At 44.8% G+C, this 22,754-nt stretch overlaps 1 protein-coding gene across 6 annotated transcripts in view; it reads right to left on the bottom strand.

Annotated features, from left to right (window-relative positions):
- Positions 1 to 22,754, bottom strand: part of Mms19 (MMS19 homolog, cytosolic iron-sulfur assembly component) — a 173,363-nt gene that overhangs the window by 1,365 nt on the left and 149,244 nt on the right. For 3 of the 6 annotated variants that reach the window (XR_007978357.1, XM_052185712.1, XM_052185734.1), the window contains exons 2-29: positions 22,320 to 22,368; positions 20,021 to 20,121; positions 18,649 to 18,734; positions 18,224 to 18,298; positions 17,766 to 17,835; positions 17,266 to 17,394; positions 17,116 to 17,177; positions 12,516 to 12,602; positions 11,838 to 11,912; positions 11,199 to 11,276; positions 10,524 to 10,662; positions 10,133 to 10,287; positions 9,859 to 9,937; positions 9,466 to 9,591; positions 9,226 to 9,307; positions 8,700 to 8,800; positions 8,448 to 8,597; positions 6,967 to 7,122; positions 5,363 to 5,462; positions 4,616 to 4,718; positions 4,407 to 4,475; positions 4,091 to 4,217; positions 3,123 to 3,223; positions 2,654 to 2,710; positions 1,891 to 2,077; positions 707 to 789; positions 437 to 601; positions 308 to 367 (exon numbers count right to left, since the gene is read on the bottom strand). Coding sequence is in view for 5 of the 6 variants with exons in the window: in XM_052185712.1 (XP_052041672.1) it covers positions 308 to 367; positions 437 to 601; positions 707 to 789; positions 1,891 to 2,077; positions 2,654 to 2,710; positions 3,123 to 3,223; positions 4,091 to 4,217; positions 4,407 to 4,475; positions 4,616 to 4,718; positions 5,363 to 5,462; positions 6,967 to 7,122; positions 8,448 to 8,597; positions 8,700 to 8,800; positions 9,226 to 9,307; positions 9,466 to 9,591; positions 9,859 to 9,937; positions 10,133 to 10,287; positions 10,524 to 10,662; positions 11,199 to 11,276; positions 11,838 to 11,912; positions 12,516 to 12,602; positions 17,116 to 17,177; positions 17,266 to 17,394; positions 17,766 to 17,835; positions 18,224 to 18,298; positions 18,649 to 18,734; positions 20,021 to 20,121; positions 22,320 to 22,368 (2,852 nt within the window). In the remaining variant the exon portion in view is untranslated. Of the gene's footprint in view, positions 1 to 307; positions 368 to 436; positions 602 to 706; positions 790 to 1,890; positions 2,078 to 2,653; positions 2,711 to 3,122; positions 3,224 to 4,090; positions 4,218 to 4,406; positions 4,476 to 4,615; positions 4,719 to 5,362; positions 5,463 to 6,966; positions 7,123 to 8,447; positions 8,598 to 8,699; positions 8,801 to 9,225; positions 9,308 to 9,465; positions 9,592 to 9,858; positions 9,938 to 10,132; positions 10,311 to 10,523; positions 10,663 to 11,198; positions 11,277 to 11,837; positions 11,913 to 12,515; positions 12,603 to 17,115; positions 17,178 to 17,265; positions 17,395 to 17,765; positions 17,836 to 18,223; positions 18,299 to 18,648; positions 18,735 to 20,020; positions 20,122 to 22,319; positions 22,369 to 22,754 lie in introns of those variants that run through there. The other 3 variants (XM_052185726.1, XM_052185747.1, XM_052185743.1) reach the window with 3 other exon arrangements.

The raw sequence follows: 22,754 nt of genomic DNA, 5'->3' as shown, positions 1-22,754 counted from the left end.
GCAGTAGACCATCTTTCCAGTCCCAGTTTTCTTATTTGATGTTTGAATGTAGGATGACCAATGTTATGAGGCGGTCACAATTTACTAAATCCATTCTGTGCTCAGGAGGACAGGGTGGTGCTTTATCTATGCTTATCTATGTGTACCATGTATGTAGTTCTGGTCTTACCATACTCAGTTGGTAGCTAATCTCACTTGAAAGCAAAAAAGTATTCAAGCAGGTATGGCAGTGTGCATGAGTCAGGCCAGTTTGGAGACGAGGGATTACCCTGTCTCCAACAAGCACTCTGACTCTTCAAAGACTTACCACAGAAGTGGGGAGGCGAGTGAGCGCGTGCATACACTGCAGAGCAGCAATCCGGACGGCCTGGAACAAAAGCGAGGTCAGGGGAGACAAAGGAGAAAGGCACTAAAGGGTGTGCTGGGCTCAACTCACCATTGAATAACTGGAGCTGAGAGTCAGGAATTTCGTAACCAGAGTATCAACATGAAGACTCATGATTTGGGGTGCTTCCAGTAGTAGGGGTTGGAGACAGCTCAGAGTGGAAAGCTGGACCACAGAGTCAGGGCAGGACAGTGCCTCTAGCAGCAAGGAAAGGAGCTAAGAAGCAATGGAAAACAGGATGCATGTTATGGTCTTGGATCTCTACCTGCTATAGCCATGGGAACAGCCCCCTCCCTTGCTGAGGATGCCTGCAGGACTTACTGTGGGTAGCTCTGGTAAAAGCACAGGCTTGGGCAGTCTGTTGAGTACATGAGACAGACCCTTTAGATAGTTTGGCTTCACATCTGGGGATAAAAAGAAAAAAAGATGCGTGGAAGAAAAACTGGGGTTAGCCATTGAGAATCCAGTCACATGAATAGGTATATCAACTATAATACAGTGTGGCTGAAGCCTGCTCAGCACTCAGGGGGCTGAGGCAAGGGGATTCATAGCCAGTCTGAGCTACAGTGAGATCTGCCTAAAGAGAAGGGCTGAGGCTAGGGATGATGGGTCAGATGGGAAAGTACTTGTTGAGTAGCACGAGGACCAGAGTTTTAGTCCTACTGAACCATGTAAATAGGTAGGCATTGCAGTGCGCCTGAGTGCAGACAGAGCACCTGGCTTGCAGGTTAGCTGACCTTGTCAAAGCAGGAAGCTCAAGGTTCACTGGGAAAGATTCTACTGTTAAGTAGAAGGGCTGGCAAGATAGCTCCTTAGGTAAAGGCCCTTGCCTTTGTGACCTAAGCTCAATCCCTGGAAGCCATTTGGTACAACTAACTTTGTTAGTTGTTTGTTGACCTCCAGATGCATGTGCGTGCACACACACACACACTGTGGAGAACAATTGAAGAACATGCAATCAGGCCAATGGATCAGCAGGCAGTGGGTAAAGGCACCCACTGTTAAGCCTGATTAGCGGTCAATCATTGGAAGCTACATGGTGGAAGGAGATACTTCCACAGACATACTGTGGCAGGCAATTAATAAAACAAGTAATAGGGCTGGAGAGATAGCTCAATGGTTAAGAGCACTGACTGCTCTTTCAGAGGTCCTGAGTTCAATTCCCAGCAACCACATGGTGGCTCACAACCATCTGTAATAAGATCTGATGCCCTCTTCTGGAGGAGTGTCCGAAGACAACTACAGTGTACTTATATAAAATGAATAAATCAATCTTTGAAAAAAAATGTTAATAAAAAAAATGTATTGGATGTTGACTTCTTTCTGGCTTCCACACAAACATGTACACATACACATACAGTTTAATAAGTCTCTTGAGCTCACAATAGCATCAGGGAAAAGTGGGATTGAAGCACAGCTCTGTAGACATGGACCACAATATAGCATCTGGGTCCTAAATTATTGTGGGGCTTATGGCATGTGTTTGGAGATCAGCTTTTAGACACCTTGGGGAGCGGCATGGAAACCTTGGACCAAAGCAGGCACATTGTCTGTGAAGAACCGCTGGCGGAACATGATGCGAACATCAGCGTGGCCGGCACGAGTCAGCACATCAGTGCAGTCAGACATGAGCAGAGAGAAGCCATCAGCTGCTGCACAGCCTAGCTCTGGATCACTGAGGAGGCCCATGAACTAGTGAAAAAACAAACAAACCAGCCTTTTAAGAAAAAAAAAATCCCAAACACCAAAGAGGATGAAAACCTTGTAATAATAAGAAACCAGTGGCTGGAGAGGTAGATCAGTGGTTGAGATTACTTGCTATTCATCCAAAGAACTTCTTGGGTTAGGTTCCCAGAACCTACATGGACGCTTACAACCATCTATAACTCCAGTTCCAGGGAATCTAGGAATATCCTCTGCCTTTCTTAGGCAGCAGGGATATATATGGTACATTCTGTATACAATGGCCACACATGCAAAACACACATATATATTATATATGTACATACCTTTCTCCCTCCCTTCCTCCCTTTATCCTTCTCCTCTAGAGCTATGGCAGTCCTGGGCCTCTTGAGGTAAACCAAGCTGGCCTCAAACTCAGTAATCTGCCTATCTCTGCCTGAGTGCTGGGACTGAAAAGCAGGCACCACCATAGCCAATAAAATTTAAATCTTTAAAAAGAAATAGTAATGCAGGGCAGTGGTGGTGCACACCTTTAATCCCAAGGCAAGTTCTTTCTCAGATTCAGGTTATATGTTAGGAACTTACCCGGGTGGTCAGGCTGGCACTGAGAGGATGATATCTGAGGACCAGAGCCTTGGTTACCTGTAATCGTGAAAAGGAGCAATCGGCCTGACATTCAAACTCCAGAACCCAGAGGCACTTTTGCTACATGTGGCTCAGGGGCTTTGGTGACTTGAATGAGATGTCTGTCCTGGATAAGCCTGACATTTGAGTACTTAGGAAGTCTGGCCTTGCTGAAAGGAAGAATGTCACTGGGGGCAGATTTTGAGGTTTCAAAAGATTTAAATCACTCCCAGTCTCTCTCTGCTTCCTGATTTTGGATCAAGATGGGAGCTCTCAGCTGTTCCTGCTGCCATGCCTTTGTTCTGCCATCACTGGCTCTGACCCCCTGTGAGACCAGTTTAAACCCAATTAGAAGCTTTCTTTTATAAGCTATCTTAGTCACAGCATGCTAGCCCAGCAACAGGAAAGAACTGCTATGCTACCTCCTTACCCAGAGCAGCAGTGTGAAAGCCTCATTACGGGAGGATTCCGAGGCCAGGCCCGCCTCTACTGTGTCCACAGCGAGCTGGAGGAACTCATCCAACTCCTGCCCTAAGAGGAAGGAGGACATAATAGTGCAATGGCGATGCAGGCTTCTCTTAAGGACAAAGGCTGTAATCGATCCAGTGCAGAGCACCTAGGCAGCTTTTAGAAGAGGACAATCAAAATGGCAGATACCAGCAGGATAGAACGTATGGCAGAGGTGCAGTACTCAACACAGGATGCTGGCCCCTGAGAGAGCTGTCTTCTCCAATGAAGACTCACTCTGCAGAGGCTGGAGAGATGGCTCAGCACTTGAGAGTACTAGATGCTCTTGCAGAACCCATATGGCAGTTCACAACCATATGTGACTCCAGTCCAGGGGATCCAATGTCCTCCTCTGGCTCCCAAGGACACCAGGCACCCATGTGGTGCACATAACAGGTAGGTTCTCACATACAAAAGATAAGCATTTAAAAAAATATTTCTATTATCTTTAAGTATGTCTATGCAAGTGTCTGTGTGGCTATATACATTTGAGTGCAGGTGCTCCTGGAGTCCAGAGAGGGTGCCATCATCTTCTGGAACTGGACTTAAAAGCAATAGTGAGCTTTCTTTCAGATGTGGCTACTGGGAATTGCTCTGAGCACGGAACATTCACCTAACTCCTGAGCCATCTCTCTAGTTCCCCACCCCCACATTCTTGATAGTGCCATGATGGAACGAGATGACAGGCATGAGCTGAACCTCCTCCTCCTCCCCCCCCCCACCCCTCCCTTCTTGGACCCTGAAATGCTCTGCTAAAGTCTAGTCTCTGAAAAGACTTTCTGAGGACAGTAGGTGAAGATTAGTCACTATGAGCTCCTTTAAGGAGAACAAGGACTAAATTTGTAGATTTCATCACTAAGTGGCCAAAGATGACCCAGCCCAGCCCAGTACCTGGAGGCTGCTTGTTGAGCAGCCCTGCAAAACACTTGGTGGCAGCAGTGGAGGAGAAGGGACAGCTGTGGCCACAGCTCTGCTTCAAAAGCTCCCGCATGAGTCGGTTCAGCTGAGGGATTTCCACCTACAGAAAACCTGGCCATGTAATGGACCCAGAAGACACTTGAACTCTAAGAAATACTCAATAGAAAGCAATATAAGAGTTCAGTATGGAAAAGAACGTCTTTAAGTGGGGAAGCAAAAGACAGCTTAGCCTGTGGGTGAGCTAAGCCCAGAGGTCATCTTAGTTTGAGTTTTAACTATGCTCACTTACATTTCGTGGCAGGGAACAGACAAAAGCCATAAGCAGTGCAACCAGCCGCCTCTGCCCAGAGGAGCCATCCTATGAAGGAAGAAGAGCTCCTTTGAGTCCGCCCAGCAGCAGAAGGCATGTATGTCCGTATGACCACCACAGAAGAGTCCTAACAGGGAACTCTAAAGGATGTAAACTCTAGGCTCACACATCAGAGATTAGACCATTACCTGGAATGGCTGGAACTGGCCTGGGAAGCTGCTTTCAGGTAGGAAGGAGGTGTCGCCATTTAAGAAGAGGGGCACGATGCCTGTGGCACTCCGGGCAGCCAGTCTGGAGACAGAGTGCCAGGTATCACCAAGGAGTTAGGTTATGTGCACATTTGTGTGTAGGTGCCATGATTGTCACATATTAATATGTTAATTTAGTACAAAAAAATTTCTATCTAGACCCTGATGGTATAGAGATGAACCAGATTGATCAAAGCCATCAAGACTCTTGGCCTACAATCTTGTTAGGAGTTCAATGCATACTTTTAAGATAGTCCACTGGTGAGACCGGGACTGAAAAGGTGGCTCAGTGGTTACAAGCATTTGTTTTTGCAGAGGACTGGAGTTTGGTGCCCAGAAGCCACAGATCTAGAGGATCTGACATCTTTTTCTGTCTGCATGAGGCACTGCATACATATGGTACACACATTTACATACAGGTAAAACACCAATACACATGAAAGCAAAATAAATAAGCCTTAAAAACCCCTAACAACATAAACCACTAACAAAACCCATTAGCCCAAGACTCACCTAATAGTCTACGGTGCTTTTAAAAGATCCTTTATGTTACTATCAAGCTTATAAAACAATACTTCCACACTTCCACACAGGTTGGGTGGACAGCTGGGAAATCACTATCTGTGGCTTCTGCCCAAGAATGTTCTCCCGCTCCCAGGGAATTAGGCCTCTTGTGGATTTACTCACTCAGGGCTCAGATGGGTAGTGGCAGTGCCAATGACAGATGCCAACGCAGCCAAGACCTCATCCTCCAACAGTACTTTTCTCAGAACTGAGGATTCCTTCTCTGCAAAGAGTAAGACCCACATGTACACCCACAGAACCAGAAGGCCACTTCTGTGGTTCAGAAACCCAACTTTGACCAGGCAGTGGTGGCACACACCCTTAGTCTCAGCAGTTAGAAGGCAGAGGCAGGCAGATCTCTGAGTTCGAGGCCAGCCTGGTCTACAGAGTAAGTTCTAGGACAGCCAGGACTATACAGAAAAATCCTTTCTTGAAGAAAAAGTACTTGAAATTTTGGGTCAACGTTGCTTGTAGTATCATCTTTACAAGACTAAAGCAGGATTGTAGGCTTGAGGTCAAGCCTGGGCTAAATAGTGACTAGTAAGGAAAAAAGAATTCAAAGTAGCTCTTGTCCTCCTCCTAACAGGCTAACCCCAGAGCATTTTTTAAGTGTGTGTGTGTGTGTGTATGTGTGTGTGTGTGTGTGTGTGTAGTCCACAAGAGGGTATGAGAGCCCCTGGAGCTAGAGTGGCAGGTGGTTATGAGCCACCTATGTATTGGGAACTGAACACAGGTTCCCAGCACTTTTAACTACTAAGTTACTCTCCAGCCCCTAATATTTCAGGCTATTTTTTCCTTCCATTGGAAACAGGTTATCATCATGTAGTACTAACTTGTCTACAACTTGCTATATAGACCAAGCTGGCTTCAAACTTACAAGACATCCACCTAATTTTGCCTATTGAATGCTGCTGGGATTAAAGATATATGCAGCTACCATGCTAGCTTTTTGTTCTAAATAGTATCTCATGTAGTATGGGCTATTCCTGAACTCCTGATCCTCCTGCCTCCACTTTCCACTGGGATTATAGGAGGACTCCAATACACTGGTGAAAACCAGTAAGTTTAATGTACCATGAACAAATGCTATGGGCTTAAAACCTCAAAGAAAGGCAACAGCGATTCTTGATCTGACGTAGGGCATAGGACTAGGAACCCTGCACTGTGCTTACAGTAATCCATCAGTGGGACACATGTGATGTGGACAGTCTTGGCACTGTAAGTGGAAATGCTGGTCTTTCAAAAATTTTTTAAGACGTGCTTATTTTTATTGAGTCTTATTTATAAGCAACTATCATGCAATGGACACTACTTGGACACTACTGTCACATTATCATTAATCCTTATCAGTAACCTATGATCACACAACCAATCAATCTCTCTCTCTCTCTCTCTCTCTCTCTCACACTCACACACACACACACACACACACACACACACACACACACACACTGCTTGGCTCTGCATGTTGTAGTGAGGAAGGAACATTCAGATAAGGTATCCATCTAGACCTACTGGACTCCAAAGCTCAATCCTAATAAATTAATTGTATAGTAATTACAATGTACATCCCTTTGGTGCTATTACCACTGGAATTTGGTTCCTGTCACTGTTCATTACAGTGGAATTTGTACCACACACAGTGCCAGCAATACCCAGGAGGTGGCAGTGCTGTCCAACGATAGTAGAAAGCCAACCTGCTAGAGAACAGAAGCAGAGGAAATCACCTGGCATTGCAGCCTGCACAGCCAGTGCGAATAGGCAGGGCACAGCTGTCTTGTGGAAATACCAGTAGCTCTCAGGCTCCTGCTGGCATTTCTCTGCCACCTGCTGGAGACTCTGACAGACAGCAACGACCTCACTGGACTCTGGGACGGTATTCCCTGTGGAGGACAAAGGTAGGATTCTCCTTAGGATTTTCTCTAAAACACTTCTGGGTGTTTTCTTTTTTTAAATAATAATTTTAAAAAATGTCTATGGTTGTTGGCTACCATGTGCATTTCTGTGTACCATGTGCATGCTTAGTACCAACAGAAGCCAGAAGAGAGCATCAGGGTCCCCTGTGATTGTAGTGACAGACATCTGTGAGTTGCCATGTGGATTCCGGGAACTGAACCAGAGTCCTCTGGAAGGGTTTTATGTATCCAAGAAGACCATGCATTTCTGATCTTCCTGCCTCCACATTGAGTGTTGGTGTACAGGCAGGTAAGACCTTGTCTCTTTGATGCAGTGCTGGAGATGTGGCCCAGTGTTGCATGCATTCTAGACAGTGCTCTACCAAGTACGCCCAACTCATGGTGCAACTTTTAATACATACAGAGATAACAACAGGATCTCTAAAATATTACTGTGGGTCAGAGAATGTGTACATGTATAACTCAAGAAGAAGAGTAGCTCATTTTTTGGAGATAATGAGATGGACTGGGTTGGACTGAGGTCCAAATATCAGATTTTCTTCCATATTTTTTAAGTTTACCATGTCCACAGGAAATAAAAATATTTCATGTTTCAAATATTGGTTACCAGAGCTTGGAAAAGAAGTGAAAGGGAGAAAGGAGAGGACAGATACTGGGTGTCACATGGGATTAGAAGAAGAAATTTTGTGGGTATGCACATTCTTTGATGAGGATCTTCACAAGGGATACAGTGTTCCAAGAGGGTGACTAAGGATGACAACTCTTCCTTTTTTTCCTTTCCTTTCCTTCCTTCCTTCCCTTCCCTCCCCTCCCCTGCCCTCCCTCCCTCTCTCTTTCTTTCTTGAGACAGGGTTTCTCTGTGTAGCCCTGGCTGTCCTGGAACTCACTCTGTAGACCAGGCTAGCCTCGAACTCAGAAATCTGCCTGCCTCTATCTCCCAAGTGGTAGGATTAAAGGCGTGTGCCATCACTGCCCAGCTGACAACTGTTTCTTGAATATTGCAAAACGTCAAATAGAAATGATTCTCAAGATGGCTGAGAGACAGGCAGGGCAGGTATGTGGGCTAGCGGGCACGCCACTTCCTTACTTAGGGTGTATTTGTATGAAATGTCAAACTGTACAACCATAGTGTACATCCGCTTACTGTATAGCTCTATTAATATCACTATATATACGATCACTTTTAAGGAGCTTACCATGTCACTGCTATGAACAACTACAATTACAACTTATAGGTTCTAGTCCAGAGTTTCATTTAGCCCTGCCCCTTGATGAGTTTTACTGGTAGTTACCTTTGTTTGCTTGATAGAGATGCTGCAGCAGCAGAGGCAGTGTCTCCTTGACAATGCTGGGATGTGTTGAAACAGCTGACAAAGCTTGCAGACAGCGGAAATGCCGGGAACATTTGGTGGGACCATCTGCTCTAGCTACATTTGACTCCCCTGAAAGCAATTGGTGAGAGAAGTTTTTTCCCTGTGTGACAGTGTGGAGGCTCTCCTCAGAAAGCCTGCTGGCAAGGGTTGAACACAGATTAGCACATGTACCTTTAAGCAGCTCCTCAGCAAGCTTGGGTAGCAAGTGGCTGCTGAAGGCTCCAGGATACAGACTGGCCAGGGTTCCGGATGCCTCCAGTGCTGCCACCCTACTGGGGACAAAGAAGAGAATTAGCTGAGCCTTGGCCCATCATTCTCATCCCAAGCCCGCCCGAGCGAGAGCAGGACCACGCAGAATGGGCTCATGGATGCCTTGCTGAAGAGCAAGGCCCAGGTCTTACAGCACTTAGCTGGAAAGGACTTTGGTTTTTGTTTTTGTATTTTTTTTTTTTCTTTCTGAGACAGTGTTTCTCTGTGTAGCCCTAGTTGTCCTAGAACTCACTCTGTAGACTAGGTTGAGCTCAAACTCTCTTCCTGTGCCCTGAGTACTAGGATTAAAGGCTTGTGCCACCATCTCTCCAACCACTCAGCAGCCATAACCACACAGCACAGAACTCTGGCCCTTGCTGCATCTGCTGCTACTGATACAGAGGTGGGGAACACTGCCCAGGATGCCTCAACTGCTTCAGGTTCTCACCAACTCTGGGACTCTTCCTCCAGGAAGCTCAGTCGGTACAGGTGACCTACTGCCAACTCCAGGTCCTCAGCAGCCAAGAGACCTGCAAGCGGAGAGAGCACAGCCTTCATCTGTCCCTCCTCGTAGCCACCCCCTCCAAGAAATCCTAGGAAAAATGAGACAGCGCCTAGTGCTGCTGTGAGGACAGGGAATCACTGCTCTTCACTATCCCCTCCTTATTGTGTCTCCTTTGGCATGTACCTGGCTGGGCACCTAAGACTGTGAGCGTCCGGATGCCAACAAGCTGTAGCTGGGTGCTGGGGTCTGTCAGAGCCATGAACACCAACGTGCACAGCTGGTCTTTGAAGCTACTTAGAGGCCTCTCATCTAGGAGACAAAGGACAGGTCAGACACTCACACCCATACCTGACTGCAGTGCTACAGACAACTTTGGGCAGATTTTAAGAGCTCAAACTACTAGGATTCCAGGATGTGCATGGGACAATGCCAATGCAGTCAGTATAGTGCTGCACTGCAGCCTGTGGACATGTACACTTCCTGGACTCCTCTGTAGTGCTGCTCTCCATCCTGCTGCACTTCTGGGCTCCACGTCTCAGTAACTGCCCAGGATACCTCAACTCAAAGTGGCCTCACCTCTGTCTTCATAGCTCCATTTCTGCTGTAGCTTTAAGAATCCCAGGATCATTTCAAGGATTGTTCGCCGCTGGTTGCTCTGTGATATTTCAAGGATTACTGGGGTCAGAGAATACTTTAAAGGATTTCAGCTCTGCTATCCTAACAATTAGCTGTTTACTTAAGACAGAGTCTATGTGAGAGTAAACAAGGGAACAAGCGATAGCTAGCAGGAGAAACCCAGATCTCTCCAAGACAGGGACCACAGGCACTCAAGTCCCATCTGTCCCCTTACCTGACTGTGCTTGTGAAACTGTTCCAGCAGCAAGGGAAGCACGTTGCTGGTGATGTGCTCACAGGCTCGGGCAGACGCACCTGCTGCTGCCTGCAACAGCTTAGCGCTAGGCCATACAAGTTTCATGTCTGGTTCACATAGATGGTGCCTGCAGTCTAGAGAGGCAGCAATCACAGACCTGGGGAGTAGGCCAAATATTGCCTGTTTCCCCTTTATTCATAGAGGTTGGAGACTGACACCTGTTTGCTAGTAGTTACCATCTAACTGCCCTCAATATCAGTAAGACTGCAGTCCCCCAGTTACTAGACATGTGGGAGCCAACCATAAATGGCCTAAAAAAATGCTAGTTCTACGGTGCTCCCTCCCTTTGCTGGCTCCATGGCCCTAGTACCTTGTAGAATGCTGCTGAGGAAGGAGTGGAGGAGGTCCTCAGCATCAGCTCTCAGCACAGAACGCGACAGGCACGCAGTCAGGGAGCGGAGAGCGGCCAGGCCCTCTGCCTCTACTCGCTCACTGGCTGTCTGGAAGACCTGTCAGGGAGGATCCCACAGCTACTGAGGTGAGTTTGCACCAGGTTAGTCCCCATCATTCCATTGCCTTTTCTTTTAGGGTGCAGAAGAATATGTGTTTGAGAATGTTTGGGGCACAGCAATAAAAATTAAAACCCCAATCTACTAGTATCTTCTTTGTTGGTTATATGTTCAAGTCTTTTACCCCCACTAGGAATGACATACTGCAAGAAATGGTTACCAACACAGAACAGAGGTTATTGTGACCCTTATTTTAAGTCTCTCTCTACTTTTATATTCAGATGGTGCCATGCTCCTTGCCATGACAAGAAGCAGCCCTTCTACAAAGGTGGCCATGTATTGTCACTAAGCAGGAGGCCCTCAAAAGAGAACTGTCCCCTTTGACATTCAACTGGAAGCCTGTCTATCCCCTTCCTTGCTTGTTCACTGAAAAAAAAACAAAAAAAAAACAACAAAAAAAAAAACCCCAAACACAGCATCTTGACCCTGGGAGACATGTCAGTTAACACCAGTGAGTTCTACTACCCAACACTCACCTCTCTGCGGATGGAAGCCCAGAGGCTGGGGAGGAAGTCCTTTAGCTCCTTCTGTCCATACACAGCACAGCAAGCATTCTGCCAAAAGAACCACAGCCATCAGCTAGCTCACACTCACAATGCTCTAGGCTACACAGGCACCTAAATATGGTGGATTTGAAGCAGAAAAACCTTCAAGGTGTCCTAACAGTTCTACTAAGGGCACAGAAAAGAGCTCCCCCTAATTCTCACTGAAAGGCCAAGGCTGATGACAAAGCCCAGTGAAAGAGTGCTTGCTTATCTAGGACACAGGAAGCTCTGGGTTCAACTACTAGCACCCATCCTCCACGAAGACAAAGTCTGCATTAGCAACACACAATTAATCTTATTAATTGGGAAGTGGAGGTAAAAGGATCAGGAATTCAAGGCCAGCCTGAGCTAAAAGTCCCTTTCTCAAAAACCCAAAAAGAAGAAAACTGACCAGTTCTTAGCTACACAGAGTGAGACACTATGAATGTAATACAGGGCTTAGATAAACACTGTAAGCCAAAGTCCTGGCCCACGAGGCACATGAACTGACCTCCTGCTGTCCACGAAACTTTACTTTAGTATCACTAACCTGTGTAAAGATAGGTGGATCCTACAAGCAGAAACACTCACCAGAGTTTGCAGAGAATCCAGCTTGGCACTTAAAATCTCAGAATCCACTTTCTCAATTAGCAGAGGCAATAAGAACTGTGGCAAAGAAGGAAAAAAAAATGTGAGCCTGAGAGAGTATTTTAGTCATCAGAACAATGGCTATACTGTCATCAGCCCTAAGAGACAGGTGCACACCACGGAGTGAGGTTCAGGTCACGAGTTACATCTGTAAGCCAACTTTCCTACCATGCTGTGGTACTTAAGAAACAGGCACATTAGCAAAGTGATGTTAAGCACGATGTCTACAGAAGAGATTAGTATTTTAGAGGATAAGATGATAAAGTTTTCAATGTTGAAAATCTGAAAGTATTTGACATACAAGACACTTATAGAACATTAACCCTAAGATATATAATAGAGCATTCTTTCTCCTTATGCTTTTACTTTTTAAAAAGTTTGTTTTTATAATTTTGTTATATGTGTATAAATGCCGTAAGCCACAGACAAGCCTGATGCCATGCAGGCTAGAAAGGTGTATTGTATCACCTGAAACTAAAGTGACAAATGGCTGTGAGCCACTATGGGGTACTGGGAATCAAACCAGTGCTCTTAACTGCTGAGCCATGGCCAGACCCCCATACTGCTTTCTTAGAACGTTCTCTGGGCAGAGACTTTTACATTAATTTAGACCATACCCACCTCAGCGAACCGTGGTGTAGAAGCTAGCACAGCACGGAGACTCAGGATGAGATCCTCTCTCTGGATGCCATAAGGATCATTAGGTGGCTGAAAATGGAAAGGAATCATGGGTTTGTACAATTTTCAGGCTACCCTTGGACATAAGTCTGAACCTGGCAAGCCTGCAGGAGATCCTTAGACCAATCTAGCACAATCATACACCATGAGGCCCCAGCAAAAAAATAAATAAATAAATAAATAAACCTTGCTCACTCTTAACATATTTTTGTCTTTTAGGCATTTATTTTATTTTTTGGTTTCTTGAGATAGCCTTTCTAAGTGTCCCTGGCTGTCCTGGAACTCTAGACAACACTGGCTTCAAACTCAGGGAGATCCATCTGCCTCTGCCTTCCAAGTGCTGAGATTAAAGGTGTGTACTGAGTGGTGGCACCCAGCAAGTCACTTATTTTTTCAATGCTAGAATTAAAACAAGCATTTTGTACATGGCAGGCAAGCACTGCGCCACTGAGTGATCTTCCCAAGCCCGGGCACATTCCATTCCCTTCCACCTTTATTCTTGTGTCTCGGATCAGTTGCTATGTAGCCTCCTAAACGCTAGCATTACTACCATGAGCTACCACACCACACCCTATACACATTTTCTATTGGATCTACTGTTTAGATAAGCCCAATTATTAGCTGCAGTGCTTCTTCTCTGTATATATATTAAGATGACTTATGGTTTGTTATCTATTTCCCACTATATGAAGAACACCTTTTTAATAAAAAATGATCTCATGTAACTTGGAACACTGTATGTAGCTAATGCTGACCTAGAACTTCTGATTCCCTTGTGTTTACCCCTCAAGTGCTGGCGCTATAGGTGTGTGCCACCAAAATTGTATGTTATGCCAGAATCAAACAAAGGACTTTGTGCATGCTAAGTGAGCACTCTACCACCGAGTTATAGTATCAGTTACATTAAGATTATTTTCAGCCAGGTGTTGGGGCACACAACCCTCCCTTTAATCCCAGCACTCAAGAGGTAGATGAAGGCAGATCTCTGTAAGTTCGAGGCCAGCTTGGTCTACAGAGTGAGTTCCAGGATGGCCAGGGCTACACAGAGAAACCTTATCTTGAAAAAACTAAAATGAAAATAAAAGAAGAACATCCCCAAACAGTATTATTCTTCCTGAAGATTAGTTTTATTGTGTAGCCAGTTTAAATACTTTCTCTTTGATGGACATTTTATCTTTTTCACTTGTCTAAAAAGTCTCAACTATGACAGTATAAAAACATTGATAACATCTGTGTCAAACCAGCAGATGGAAAATATCAATTAGGTTTTTCCTTTTCTCCTCTGGAAAATGCACCAAAAGTACAGTAAAGTTGCTTGGTTTGGTTTGGTTTAAGCCAAAAAGCCAAATGATGAAGAGATAAGAAGGGATAAGAGAGACTTGAAACAAAATTCTAGAAACTGGAAGGCAGACAGTAAGAAAGAAATGATCAACACACCTAAGATGAAAGACCCAAGGTAGAACAAGGGTCGTAGAACTGGGTGCACAGTCGCTGACAGGCTTTGGAACTGGCAGTTCTAAGGGAAGCTGGAACTAGGAATGGGGACAGAGAAGCAAACAGAGCTCCTGGACAGTTTCTCTATTCTTCTTTCAGCATAACAGAGCCTTGAAGTTTCATTTTCAACACTGGGTAAGAAAGGAGTCTATAGTTTTGGAGGTGTAGTTGAGGACCTCAGCGTCGCACAAGGAGGTCAAAGGGATATGGTACCAGTATTGACAATCTCAGTTCACTTCTGCTAGGCATACCTAAAGTCTTTTTCTAGAAGACTGGCAAAATAAAGATTATTTTAAGAATTTCCCAGACTACCCATGTAAGTCACTAGTGAAGCTCATATATAATTCTTATCAATATGCTCAGGGCTTCCCTGCAAAAATTAAAAACAAAACAAAACAAAACAAAACTGAGGGTACAAGGAATATGAAAACAGAGAGACTAGTTGATGGAGCCAGTGACAGCTCATTAGGTAGAGGCCCTTTCTGCATAAGCCCAGTACTGAGTCCAGTTCTGAAAAGCCATGTAAAGTGCAGAGAGAGCTACTCCACAAAGCTGCCTGCCGATATCCACCTGTGCCCACAGTGCCCATGGACCAGCTATCCTCACACACACAGGAGACAGCTCAGCAGGGAGAGAGCTGCCACTGAGGCTGACACCTTGAATTCAATCCGTGAGATCCACATGGTGGAAGGTTAGAGCCAACTCCTCCACATGCACATGTGTTGTGTAGCAGTTTCCTCAGAGGTTAATCAAGCCTTTCATTTTAGAATGTTTAAGACACAGGATAAATGGGGATGTCAGTCAGGCAGTGGTGGTGCATGCCTTTAATCCTTTAAGTGGGAGGCAGAGGCAGGTGTATTTCTGAGTTCGAGGCCAGCCTGGTCTACAGTGAGTTCCAGGACAGCCAGGGCTACACAGAGAAACCCTGTCTCAAAAAAAGGGGGGAGGGGGGAGGGATGTCAAACTGTATTTTAAGAAAGAATGTTTACAGGGAGATGAGATACTCCATCCTCCAGGCAAGATAGTTAAACAAACTTAAAATATCTTTAAGAAGTCCCTGAAATTGACCAGATTCACGAGCCCTCTCCCTCTCCAAGTACATAATAGCAGTAAAAACTGTTGAGACACTCTCAGAGAAACCAAGCAGCCTGGAAGAAAGACCAGCTGAGCTGACTGAAGAGGCTCAGGCCAGCAGAGGCATCTGAAAAGGGCACTCTCCAACCTGCTGAGCTGCAGAAGACTTGGCAGTATGCATCAAGTTTTATTTTGTGAGGTGTCTTTGGTGTTGCAGTTGTCTTTGAGTCATTTTTGTTCCCATAAATAACTCTTTACTCATATGCCTGTTAGAACCTCAATCACCAAAAAATCGTTTCACCAAATCAGACTGTGGTGGTGTCCATACATGGTCTGTTGACAGTTTCCTCTCTGGAGTGACCCGACCTTTGTTCATACCTCCCAGGAACAGTGTTTCAGTGTGAGCAGTCACTCACACTGAAAAGACTTAAGGGCTGGAGAAATGGCTCAATGGATTAGGGCACAGAGTGCCTGAACAAGGGACCTGAGTTTAGTTCCTAGCACTCATTTTGGGATGCTCTTAAGAACCTGTAATTCTAGCACCAGGGAATCAACGCCCTACTCTGGCATCTGCAGGCACCTGCACACATAAGACATACTCACTTCAGACATATACCATAAATTTTTAAAAAATCCTTAAAAACATTTCAAAGTAACATTATTATTGTTGAAAGATATATTTACACATGAACTAAAAACAGAATACTACAAAACAAAGAGAAATCAATAAAGATAATGATGATGATAATGATAAACTTAAAGAAAACTCTATCTGAGAGTGACACAGTCTGTGTGTCAGGAGATGTGTGGGAGGCCAGGCCCAGTGGTACAGCTTGTCATTGTAACGTGAGGGACTGAGCCCTGCTGCTAGTTCAAGGTCACACTATGGCATAAGGCTCTTTTGAGTTGTAATGACGGTTATCGATTATGAAACAATGTCAGGAGAGATGGTCTGGCAGGATGCCAACTGGGATAAGCTGGTGAATGATGTCTAGCAAAGACAGCTGGGGCTCTTTAAAGTCAGCAGAGTCAGTATTCTCAAGCATCACTTGGCATGCTGCAGTCAAGGCTTTCATTTCTTTCACATTCCTATACTTGCAGTACACATCCCCACACATCCCACATAGCAGGAGACCACAGGTATCTGACCATAGAAAAGAAATATAGAAGCAGAGTGGGAAGAAGGCCCAGAGCTTCTTGTGCACACTGTGTAGAACTGTGATATTTTGTTGTGTTTAATTGCTTAATCACCCTAGATGCCCTCCATAACTATAAAATCATCTCCTATATTTCCCACAGAAACCACCCAACGTCCTCTTTATCTGCTAGGTTAGTTCCTGCCAACTGTAGCTTCCACTAAACCCTTGTTTTTCAGAATGACTCTAGTACCATTCATTTTGATATCTAATTTATATTGTTACCTCAGTGCTGCAGCCTTCAAGGGCAGGGACCACGCTTCCAACCCTGTATCTCCCCAGCACTGAGTGCACTGCGAGGTACCCTCTCAAGTACCTGCTGAGCTGAATCCCAACTTTGGTGTTGGATGATTCTCCATTTCCCAGTTTACTAAAATATGAATCCATAAGAACGTTAAAATATCTATCAGTCTGGGAAAATAGCTCGGTGGAAAAAGTGACAGGACAGCAGGAGCCACGCCACAGTACAATGGTGGCTGTGTGGCCCCAGCCCTGTGGCAGTGGATGGTGGTGTGCAGACAATGGCCAGTCCAAGTTCAGTGGCAGAGCCTGGTGGCAGGAGCGTCCTATCATGAACAAGTGGACAGGTATAAAGGAAGACAACCAATGTCCTCCTCTGGGCTCCATACTCAGGCAACATACTGCACAAAAATGCAAACACATGCACACTAAACAAATTGTAAATCCAGGGAATGTCTGTTTTGTTCGCTTGTGTAGAATGTCTCCATATAGTACAGCATACTCTTGAGTATCTGATTCAGAATGAAGGTGTTACTTACAGGGGTAAAATCAATAGGGAAATAACAAGATGTCACTTCAAATAACTCTTCCACAAAAGGTCCTGTGGCAACAGAGAAAGGATAAAGTTGAATTAGGCTCATTACCTCTGAGCAGCTTCAACCAGCTAATTCAATGCTTTGAAAACAAACCCAGACTGTAGTCCTTGGAGATGAGGTCATGGACGATGCGGAAAGCCAACAAGAGATTACGGGGATCCTTCTCTCCATCCATCACCTGGATGAAGCCGAATGTAAAGTCAGCTCCGAGGCCCTTCAGTTCTGGGAAGGAGAGAACAAGGTTACTGCTGTCCCACGGGACAGAAAGCCTGGTGTCCTCCTGCTGTCTCCTGTTCTCCTTTCCTGCCTAGATCCAAGTACTCAGTGAAGATACGTGCAGTCTGTGTGTGCATGCATGTGCACTTATACAAGTCCAGAATTAAAAAACCTTCCTACACTGGGAAAAGTCTGTACCCCAAGCCTTTATCATTCCTCAGTCTGAGGCCTTTCACACACCCACTGGAGCACAGTCCATCCTACTAATCGGGTGGGTGTAGGGCGGTGTGTGTGTGTGTGTGTGTGTGTGTGTGTGTGTGTGTGTGTGTAGAGCAACAGCTCACTTCTCAGACTCCTCAAATAGTCCTTCCTCTCACCTTCTTCTCGTGATCGCATGAAGTTAGTGATGATACTGAAGACAGTATGGCGGTCTACCTGCAGCAGGGACTTGAGGGTGCGGAAGAAAGAAAATAAGTGGAAAAAAGAACAAAGAATTCTTCAAACACTGCAAGCATTTCCAGCTTCACAATCTGGAGGCCAGCCTAAGATCAATGAAGAGGACTGCAGAGAAAGGGCCTGGCTACTGACCCGCAGATCAGTGAAGCCAGGGACCTGCACCTGCTGCATGCACGGCTGAGGTCAGCCGAGAAGACAGTTCAGATCTGGGGTCATCATTCCTCCCTTACCCAGTACAACAGGTACCGTAGACACAAGGTCACCAGACCTTAAAGCATCGAGAACATGGAAAACAATCTGTTGTCACCTCATTCTAGCTATATCAAGTACACAAGACAAAGACTAGCAACAAAAGAAATTAGCAACTATTATCACTCACCTGTACATGTACCTCCTGGAAGATGGCTTTAAGCACAGAGACAGCCAGACCCGGGGGCAGGGCCACAGACAGGCTCTGAGGAGGAGGGAAGATATGAGAAAACTGTCTCTAAGATACAACTCTACAGTGTGTCTCGTCGGATAATGGGACATCCCAGTATCCCTGTTCAGGAGGAAGTATTCACAGTAAATTTCTCCACAGCTCCCTTTTTTTTTTAAAGTGTAGATTACAGGTGCAGTGTATTACAAGGTAAAGAGGAACTGCTACACGGGGTGACTTCACCCTCTACAACTGCAGATCTGGCTGACAGCAATTTACTCCTCTATTTGCCTTTGTCCTTCAGCATGTGAAGGTTCATCTCCAAAAGGCTGGGAGAGAACCGTCCAAGGGCTTACACAAACAGTTACGCAGTGAAAAGGACTTACCAGTGCCCTCAGGCCCTGCAGGACAGATGGGATCACAAGATGATGGTCCTTCAGGCGGTTCTCATAGAACAGGACCAGGTGGACCACTGCACAACCAGATCCAGTGTTAGCTTAACAAGAGGAAGACCCACCAGCTATTTTTATCTGCTTCCTAAGGCCATCCCATTTTGAATTTCCCTACAAATGTTCTTCTGAATCAAGAAATGCACTTCTACTTGATGGTGTCTTTACTTAGTGAAACTTGAGAAAGTCTTTTACTATTCATTTTCATATAAACTCACAGCGAAACCCAGCTTTACCCTCAGAATTACTTTCTTTTTAACTTCATTATTTTATATATATGTGGTGGGTTGAATAAAGATGGCTCCCAAAGGTGCATATATTGGAATGCTTGGTAGTCAGGGAGTGGCGCTGCTTGATAGGGATAAAAAGGTGTGGCTTCTTGAAGGAAGCATGCCACTGGAAGTGTTTCAAAAGCCCAAGCCACGCCTAGTATCTTTCTTTATTGTCTGTGATCTGGATGTAGAACTCTCAGCTACTTCTCCAACACCAGGTCTAGCTGCATGCTGCCATGCTCCCCTGCATGCTGCCGTGCTCCCCTGCATGCTACACTGGAATAAGCCTCTGAAACCGAAAGCAAGCCCTAATTAAATGCTTTTTTAAAAATAAGAATTGCCATGATCCTGATGTCTCTTCACAGCAACAGAACACTTATGAAGACACTCCAGGCATGCAGCATGGGGAAAACTCCTGAGAGTCAGCCATAAAATTCAGGGGTCCAGGGTTTTGCCTAAAGCACCTTTTTCTCTGAGCCATGTCATCAACTCCACAATCGCCATATGGAACTTTGCCTCTTTTGCTGTGGTGCTGGGGGCTGAAAGCAGTTTCACAGCTCCTAAGCTTTCTTTCTTTCTGATTTTTTTAGAGAGGCTCTAACTAAGGACAACTTTGGGGGAACTTGTTCTCTCCTTTTACTGTAGTTCCAGGGATCAAGCTCTGGCTGTCAGGCTAGCACAGTAAGTACCTGTACCCACCGAGCCACAACAACAGCCCTTCACCTGTTTCTTAACATGCTGGGGGTTGAATACAGGACCTATCAACCTTTCTTTAAAGGGGCAGGCAGTAAGTATTCTATATGCTTACAGAATGTAGACACTGAGATACACTGAAAAAATTATCCTTTTTTCTAATATTACTATATTTGAAATCCACGTGTCTTTTATCATTTAATTTTAGTCATCTCTGCCATGTATACCAATAAGGAATGAAGGCACTGAATTAGCTGTGCATAGACATGTTATAACCCTTTTCTCTGTGAACATGTAGGCCATGGCGTGGGGATTTGGGAAGATATCCCTACTAGTGACAGTACCTTCCTTCTCCAAGAGCAAGGAGTGACACTGGAGTAGCACCTGTGACAAAAGCTGGATTCCTCGAGCCCGAGTTCGGGGTTCTGGATTCTCCAGAGAGGACCTGGGAGATAGCAAGATAGAAAGCATCTGTCATTAACCAGTTCAAATTATAAAGAAAATATTCTGCAGTTAGTCACTAATCAAACTTAAGTCTCCAGACAATAAAGAAAGCAAAGCCCTCTTAAAAGTTTAAAAACAAACAAAACCAGCCCATAAAGGTGCTCCTGAGCTAATAATATTAGTGTCTAGTGAATACCAGAAGTCCCAGACAGATGGCAGTCGTGCACTTGGGAGGCAGGGGCAGGCAAATCTCTAAAGTTCAAAGCTAGCCTGGTCTACAGTGAGTTCCAGGACAGCCAGGGCTACACAGAGAAACCCTGTCTCTACAGAAAAAAGAAAGACTGAAGTCCAACCTACCCTGATTAGTCTGGCAGCAGCAGAGGCTCATGGTACACCAGTCAACCAAAATCTGTCTCCCGTCTCTTACTTGGCACCTGATGGGCACCATGCTTGCTCTGGACACAGCCCTCTGAAACAGAGCTTAGTGGCACCCATGTGGCTGCAGAGATGCCTGCAGCTGTACCTTCTACTCAAGGAAGGCAGCAGACTTTCGCAAATTAAATAAAAATTTCTGTGTACCCAGGCACACGTGTATGTATGTGCATGGAGGCCAGAAGTCAACTTTAGGTGTCATGCCTCAGGAGTTGTCTACCTTACGTTTACTGAAATAGGGCTTTCATTGCTCAGCCTGGAGCTGTCTAATCATGGCAGGGTTATGAATATGTCACCACACCTGGCTTTTTACATGGGTGCTGGGATAGAACTCACTTTTCCAATGAAGCTGCCTCCCCAGCACCCTCTTGTTTGTTTTGATAGGATTTCATGCTTAGTCAAGGTTGTACTGATTGTATTGCTATCCTCTTGGCTATTTGTAAAGCATTTTTTTTTTTGTTTAAGATGCATTTATTTATTTAGTTTATGTATGTGACTACACTATTGCTCTCTTCAGACACACCAGAAGAGGGAATCAGATCCCATTACAGATGGTTGTGAGCCACTACGTTGCTGGGAATTGAACTCAGGACCTCTGGAAGAAGTCAGTGCTCTTAGCATGACTGAACACAGCTGCACCATATCTCCAGCCCTATTTGTAAAGTCTTGCTGAGAGAAAAGAAATGCTGAGCCACCAAGGTGGTGTGCCTGTTCAGACCTACAATCTTTAATAAAAGGAGGAATACATTTTTCCCCCTTTTGGGAGACAGATCCGTAAAGCCCAGGTTGGCCTCAAACTCTGTAATAGAGTATAGCCTGAAATTATCCTTCGGGGTTTACCCCGAGTGTTGGGGTCACAGAAGCTAGACCTGATTTTATGTTGTTCTGGGGACTCAGGGCTTTGTGCATGGTTGACAAGGTCTCTCCCAACTGAGCAGCAACTCTGTTTTTGTTTTGTTTTTTTTGTTTTCTGTTTGCTTTTCAAAATAGGGGTTTGTGTCCTGAAACCAGCTCTGTAGACCAGCCTTGAACTCAGAGAGCTCTGCCTGCCTCTGCCTCCTGAGAGCTTTGAAAGGAGCACACCAGCACAGTCTCTCAAACTGCAACCCTTTTAGCTCATAAGGGGGCAGCTAAATTGCAACAGATGATCATATTCAAAATAGTTCTCCTGAGATCACACTTATACATAACCTCAGTAGAAAGTAGATTTCTGGAAAACTAGTCACAAAAGTTGTAAAGTCAACCTTAAAGATAAAGAAACATAAAATGATACAGAAATAAAACCACTCCAGTATTCTGAGGACAGGAACTCAGAAATGTTTCTGCTTAGCAGGCAGAATATTGTGCATTTGCAGCATTTGAAAGAAGGACACAAATGCTCATAAGGGCATTTTTCATAATTGCACAAGGGTGGAAGCAACCCAGAAGTCCATCCCTACTCATGAATAGTTAAACAGAATGCAGGTCACTGGTACAATGGAATGTTGTTTAGCAAGCAAAAAATGTAGAACTGACACTACAACACAAACCTAGTAAACATGCTGTAATGATAACATTGGCTGTTATCTTGCCATGATCTAGAATCACCCAAGAGACAAACCTCTAGGCATACTATGAGGATGACAGGCTGTTCCTGTCTAAGAAAAACAACCCAAGACCAGCTTAGACTGAGGTGCTGATGTGGATCAGAAGCTTTAACTACAAGGGGGAAAAAAATCAGGTTCTAGGGAGGCAAGACTGGAAGAATATTTTACAAAAGAGGCTTACCCAAGGGCTTCTACTACTTGTAACACTTTATAGCCACCAGACTTCACATCTAGAAGAAACAGAAGAAATATGAAAAAGTTAAAGCAGGGATCAGTGGTTGAATGTTTCCTGTTTACACCATGCTCTGTGCTAGGAGACTAAATACTGCTGGATAAGACCCCTCTTAGAGAAGAAAGAAGCTGCCACATTTCAAATATGCAGTGTCAAGCATTAAAAAAAAAAGCATTTTAATCTGTAACTGAAATGTCTGTATAGAAACTCCAAATTAAAGAATAAGATGCTATGTATAAATTAGTATTATCAAATAAAAAACCCTTTGTGTATTTGCACAAAATAACCTATAAAACAGCATAAAAGATGAATGGGGACAAATGGCATAAAGGCAAAACAAATAAAACCATTGCTGAAGGTATAGCTCAGTTGACTAAGTGCTGA

This window comes from Apodemus sylvaticus, chromosome 1 (assembly GCF_947179515.1).
Source record: "Apodemus sylvaticus chromosome 1, mApoSyl1.1, whole genome shotgun sequence".
NCBI lineage: Eukaryota > Metazoa > Chordata > Mammalia > Rodentia > Muridae > Apodemus > Apodemus sylvaticus.
The sequence above is the reverse complement of the archived record's forward strand: the minus strand, read 5'-3'. Positions and strand labels throughout refer to the sequence as shown.